The 6,252-nt window shown below is 43.8% G+C and overlaps 1 protein-coding gene across 1 annotated transcript in view; it reads left to right on the top strand.

Moving 5' to 3' along the window:
- Window positions 1–2,802, top strand: part of Bmal2 (basic helix-loop-helix ARNT like 2) — a 39,332-nt gene extending 36,530 nt beyond the window's left edge. The window contains exon 15 of the mRNA XM_050164677.1: window positions 479–2,802. Within this exon, the coding sequence (XP_050020634.1) occupies window positions 479–615 (137 nt within the window). The 3' untranslated portion in view covers window positions 616–2,802. The remainder of the gene's footprint in view (window positions 1–478) is intronic.
- The last annotated feature ends 3,450 nt before the right edge of the window (window positions 2,803–6,252 follow it).

A 6,252-nucleotide genomic window follows, 5' to 3' on the forward strand; every position in this document is an offset into this window, starting at 1 on the left:
ATTTCTTTCTTCAAAGTCTTAAAGTTCTTGTCAAATAGATCTTTCACTTCCTTGGTCAGGGTTACCCCAAGATATTTTATGCTCTTTGTGGCTATCGTGAAAGGTGATGCTTCTCTGATTTCCCTCTCTGTTTCTTTATCCTTAGTGTATAGGAAGGCAACTGATTTTTTGGAGTTGATGCTCTTGACTTTTCTGTTCTTGATTATGGCTATTTTATTTTTAATTCATTTAATCGTGTATGAGAGATAGGCCTGCATGGATGTCTGTGCACAGGCATGTCTAGTGTCCACGGAGGCCAGAAGCAGTTGCTGGATCCCCAGGAACTGGAGTTACAGATGTTTGTGAGCCACCATGTGGAGCCTCTGCGAGAGCAGCCAGTGCTCTTCAGCTATTTCTCCAGACTCTGCCTACAGTTACTGTCACACGCGGCTTCCTTCACGGCTCCCCGGGCTTACATAGCCTGTGTTTTACCTTCCAGGTGACGGTGCCCAGCTGCATGTGGATGCCCTGGGTGACAACGATGACATGGCCATGGCTGCGTTCATGAATTACCTGGAAGCAGAGGCGGGTCTGGGTGACCCTGGGGACTTTGGCGACGTCCAGTGGATCTTCTAGTGTTTGATCCACAGGAGACGGTGAACTCAAGGGAGGCTCCCTGCAGAGCGTTCCACCTACAAATCACGCTGTTCTCCAGCACTGTGTCTTTATCTTTTATTAATAGTCTATCGATTTTTATACATCTGCACCTTACTCTCACATGGTTGTGGGAGAACAAGATGTTTTCCTCCACAGTGAAACAGTCAAGTTCATCAAACTCTCTTTACTCAGTGAACTAGCCTGGGGTCGGGCTGCCATATTTTTGCTAAAATGTTCTGACCAAAAAAAAAATGCTGCCAACCATATTGTTTGGGCTTTACTTTGCTTCTTTTTTTATATATATAGTTTTGTTTTTGAGTATGGGAATTTTAACATATTGACATTTTCCTTGTCTATAGCCTAAAAGACTGAGAACGCCGGCTTGTGTGCTGTGACATCTTCCCACACCTTGAGCCTTTCCCTAACTGATGAAAGAGCTTGGTGCTTCTAGGATATGGGGAGCACTCGAGCATTTAAAGAGGCCGAGCAGCTCATGAGGCCGTGCTGATGATGGACACTGTACACAGCCTGTGTAGAACCTGGCGAGGATTGCTAGGATGTTGAGGCCAACTTGTGCACGTTACAATGGACTTCAAGGGAGAGGACTTCCGTCCCAGCCTTGTTGGCGGAAGAAGATGGACCCTGAGCCCTTGGCCCTGGCAATGAATCTTGCCAGCAGACAATATGACCACTAAGGGGTTTCACTGTAGCTAGAGCTGTCCTGCTGGTTTCTGCTGTTGAAACTGGCTTAGCGAAGATTCGGCGTGGAGGATAAAACAGGCCCAGGCAGGTTAAATGACCCGTGGGAGGTCCCGCCTTAAATCCATAGGTTGTTAATGTTTAATGTATATAATCCAGTTGTGTTTGTGGTAGCAAAGGACTCACTAGTTCCCTGGTGACCGAGCTGACTTTAGAGACAGCTGTAACCTGCTAGGTAATTGGTTAGTCATCCCTGTCTGTAGCCAGAGGAATGAAGCAAGTGGCAAATATAGTTATTTGTTATTGTTTTGTTGTATGATTTTGTTTGTTTGTTGAGAGAGGATCTATGTAGCCCAGGCTTGTCTGGAACTTACTGTGTAGACCAGGCTGGCCCCATATCGATATTATAGAGATCTACCTGTCACTGCCTCCCAAGTGTTTGGATTAAAACCAAACATCACAACTCCCAGCTTAAAAACAGTCGTTAAAATGACGAGGCAATGAAAACCCGCTTAAAAGCCAACATTCTAGTAATAATTTACATTTTAGAAGGCATTTTAAGACAGTGATTAACCCAGAGATGGTTCAAGTGGAGTGTAAGAATTGAGATGATCTGAAACTCTGGCCTAGGAATGCAGCCCAGTGGGTACAGTGCTTGCCAGCATGCAGGAAACCCTGGGTTCAGCTGCTAGGACTGTGAACCAGGTGTGGTGGTGCACACCTGTAATCCCAGCACTCAGGAGTTAGACAGGAGGGTCAGAAGTTCAAGGTCAGACTGGGATCCATGAAACCCTGTCTTTAAAATAAATAAAATGAAAAGATTATTTAAATGGCTATCTATTCGTTTTCCTGAAGAATCACACTTTATCTTATTTTGTGTATGGGTGTTTTGCCTGCATGTCTGTGTACCACTTACATGCAGTGCCTGTGAAGGCCAGAAGAGGGCACTAGATCCCCTGGAACTGGAATTGCGCACATTTGTGAGCCGCCATGTGGGTCCTCTGAAGACAAGCAAAAGCTCTTAACCACTGAGCCGGCTCTCGCCCTGAGTGGTGGTACTTATCACCTTGTGTTTGACTGTCTTTGCCGCGCTCACTCAGACCCTTTTTGTGCTCTACAGAGGCAAGTCAGACAGGCCGGCAAGAGCCGGGACACCCTCGGGCTCTAACGCGGGTCCAGACTCCCTTTTATCTTTTCTGTGGTGGTTTATCCTCCCAGCTAACGGCTTGCTGAGCCATGAGCCCCTCACCCTGGAGTCCTTTTGTGATCCTGAGTACCAGTTATTCACACTGTACCTGACCGAGCAGAACTTTCGTCAGATCTGTAAGGGACAAGGATGTAGCTCAAATAATAAAAACCCAGAAACCAGAAAAGCAAAGCAGCCAAGCCACTAGAGAAATCTTACCTCTTCCGAGGCTGGGCACTAATGAGCTTGCATTCACTATTTCAATGCTATTTGGAATATATGCAGTTAAGGCAAATAAATAAATAAATAAATAAATAAATAAATTTAATTGTACTTATATCTTTTTACTTTTATGTTATTTTTGACTGAAACTCACAGTCCTGGCTTGGTCTCCTAAGTGCTGGGATTGCACCCGTATACCCTGCTGTTTTGTTGTTCTAAGGTGACGAATGTATGTTCCTCCTGGACAGCACCACACTGGGATATTTTGCTCGGTGGATGTTATGAAAATGGACCAAAGGTTGAGGGATGAGGTAATTCACTCTTGTTACCCCAGTCCTCAGAAGCCAAGTCAAGAAGATGGCTGAAAATTCTGGACCAACCTGGGCTACAGAGTGAGAATTTGAAGTTCCATGGATTTTATTACGTGAAGATAGCCTCAAGCTACATAAAACGTGGGTTCAATATTGACACCATATGGTCAATAAATACATAAATTTATTGAGAGACAAAGACAGCAGAAATGCAGAAGAACCAGGAACCGGTGGAATGAGGAGGAGGAAATTGCAGTGTCCCGCTGAAAAAGTCACACCTGCAATCCCAGTATTCACGAAGTTGAGGCAGGAGAATCACTGTTAGTTTGAGGCTGGTCTAAGTTATGTAGTGCTGCTGTGTCTCACTGAGATCAGAATCAACAATTAACTGCATCTCAGGCTGCAGGATCTCTGGGCTCAGCAAGGGGTTGTGAACCTCCTGTGTCCCTGGGGCTGCGTCAGGCCAGGTAGAGAGATGACTGCCTCGTGGTTTGCCCGGTGTAGAACAGGGCTGAGGGCTAGAACTCTCCAGAGGCAATGTGGCTACTCTCTCCCTTCTCTGAGGGCATTCTTTGGATTAATTCCTACCCCTCAGGCCTGGGAGAAGCACTTTTGGCCTCCCTGCCTGGACTGCAGTGGTCTTTGGCAGCTGAGCAAGGCACGTGGGCCAGAGGTGTCTTGCTGTAGAGACTGAGGTGCCAGTCAGGGCTGGGGTATCCTCTGACCTCAGGGGAGCTGCTGTCATCCAGCTTCTTGAATGATGAGTTCTTTCCCATGTCCAACTCTTTCTAACTCTCTTGTTCTTGTCTGTATATATTACTGTTTTTTAATTCTGTGGTAAATAATGGAAAGAGTGAAATTAAATTATATTTTACATTAATAACTAGTTTGTGGTGTTTCTAATTTAACAAACTTTCTCCTCTTGGTGTTGTGCACAAGTTTCTAATCTAGAAGCACAGATTAAGGAAAGGCTTAGCTTTCAAATCTCTGGGCAGAACAGTGGATAGCAGCTGTCCACATTCACGCGTTGATCACTGCCTGACTGTTTAGATTAGAATTTGGTGCTGAATCTCCCACTGGGCCACAGTGAGTCCCTTTTTCTTATCTCTTCTTTCTGAGAAGTTTTTTAAGTTTAAAATTTTTCATATGTACTTATTTATGGAACATGTAAACAAGAAGCAGTGGTGCATTGGTTTGAAAGAAAATGGCGCACAAAGCGAGTACCGCTGTCAGGAGGTGTGGCCTTCTTGGAGTGGTGTGGTCTTGTTGGAGGAAGTGTGTCACTGTGGAGGCGGCATTTGAGGTCTCATATGTGCTCAAGCCACATCCAGTGTTTCAGGCCACTTCCTGTTGCGAACATACCAAGATATAGGACTCTCAGGTCCAGTACCATGTCTGCCTACCTGCCGCCATGAAGCTCCATGATGATAATGCGCCCGGGAACCTCCTTCAGCCAATGGCCTTTGGGAGGCTGGGCCAGGTTGGGCGTGGCCTTGCCTTGTGTGCCTGCTCTCTCTCTCCTCTCTTGCCTGGCTGCTGGATTCAGTTCCTGTTCCCTACTCGTGCAGTAGACTGTGATCTGTGAGTACCCCTAAATAAAGAACCCCTTATTATACTCAATTCTGAGCTACTGTGGGATTACGTTATTAGTGTTCACCTACATCTGCTGCCCATCGTGGGTACAAGCCTGCAACCACCAGGATGAGTTCATCACTTCCCGCCATTGCCTCCCACCCACAGTGCACTGCTGCACCCTCTCCAGCATCCTGGGATTTATTCCCACCACGATCCCCACCATGTCATGTCTGCTGGTTGTGCACAGGTCCCTTTGTGGCCCACGACTGCTGGCAAGTTTTGGGTTCCTTGATATTTTGGCCACCAAAAACCATGTACAGAATCCCTTTAATTGCTCTTAATAATTGTTCTTAATTTGTCAAGCAAAGCATATTTGTCAGTATTAAACCAGTCACCAATATGCAAACTGAGCAGGACTATTCACACAACCGCAACACCTGCTGGAAAATAAAGATTATTATACCTACAATAATTTACTGAAATCTCACAATGTAGTTAAGTATAAATAAATTAATAAATTTGAAAGTTATACAATGACAGACTATATCACCATCCAGGAATTTAATAACCATTTTGCTTACACGATGGGAGGTATTCTGCAAGGCTTATGTGATTTTTTCTTATACATCCATTTATTTGGTTTTGAGAATTAGCTTTTTTTTCATGTTATATCCTTAAGAAAATGACTTAGTTTTCTTTTTCATATTATATCCTTAAGAAAACGGTTTGATAACAGAGCCAAGAACGAGGCACTTTTAGAAATGATACAGTCTTTACAGAGTAATAATGAACAACTAATTGATAGGATTAATACCATTAAATCAAAAGTTAGCTGAAAAAATTAATACCATTGAAAAGGATAGCATTAATTTGACAGACAAATTTCAATCCATGTCAAAGGGTGCTGAGAAATTATCTGAAAGAATTCATACTGTTGAATTTAACAATCGAAATCTGTTAAAAAAGTTATGATAAGTTAACAGATAGAGTATCTCTCCAGGAAGGCAATGTGCACACTATCCAAATAATGTCCAAGAATGAGATGTTATCTTTACTGGAAAAATTTCATTCCTTAGAATCTTATGAGCAGAATAAGGACCAGAGGCTAAATGACTCAAGGAAAGCACTAGAATTATACACAGGTCAAGAGATTCAGGCTTTACAAAAGGCAGTGGTAAAAAGATTTGAAATGGTTGAGGAAATTATCAGAACTGATGAACAGGAAGAAAAGGTACAAGGACAGGATTTAGCCTCACCAGTACCTGTCAGAGATGACTTATCCAGGGTTTTAACATGTTAACCTGTAATCTCCTCTGACAAACCACCCAGTACTAAATACCCAAAAGGATTCAAAGAATGTAAAATCATTCAACCTATAGAAACGAATGATTTAAAAGAAATTAAGTAAGCAATAGTGTCTTATGGCTTGCATTCACCATTTGTTAGGGAAACGGTGAAAAGGTGGGCTTCAAACAATAGGGCTACCCCAAACGACTGGCTTCGTTACTTTCAGTGGTCCTCGAAGATGGACCTCAGCTGCTATGGAAATGCAATCCTCTCATGCCTGGGATGTAAGACAGGAGCTTGTGGGTTCAAGGTTAGCCTGGGCTGCACTGCAAGGCT

The sequence above is a fragment of the Alexandromys fortis genome, unplaced genomic scaffold (assembly GCF_014885135.2).
Source record: "Alexandromys fortis isolate MF-2015 unplaced genomic scaffold, M_Fortis_MF-2015_v1.1 scaffold_153, whole genome shotgun sequence".
NCBI classification, from domain to species: Eukaryota; Metazoa; Chordata; class Mammalia; order Rodentia; family Cricetidae; genus Alexandromys; species Alexandromys fortis.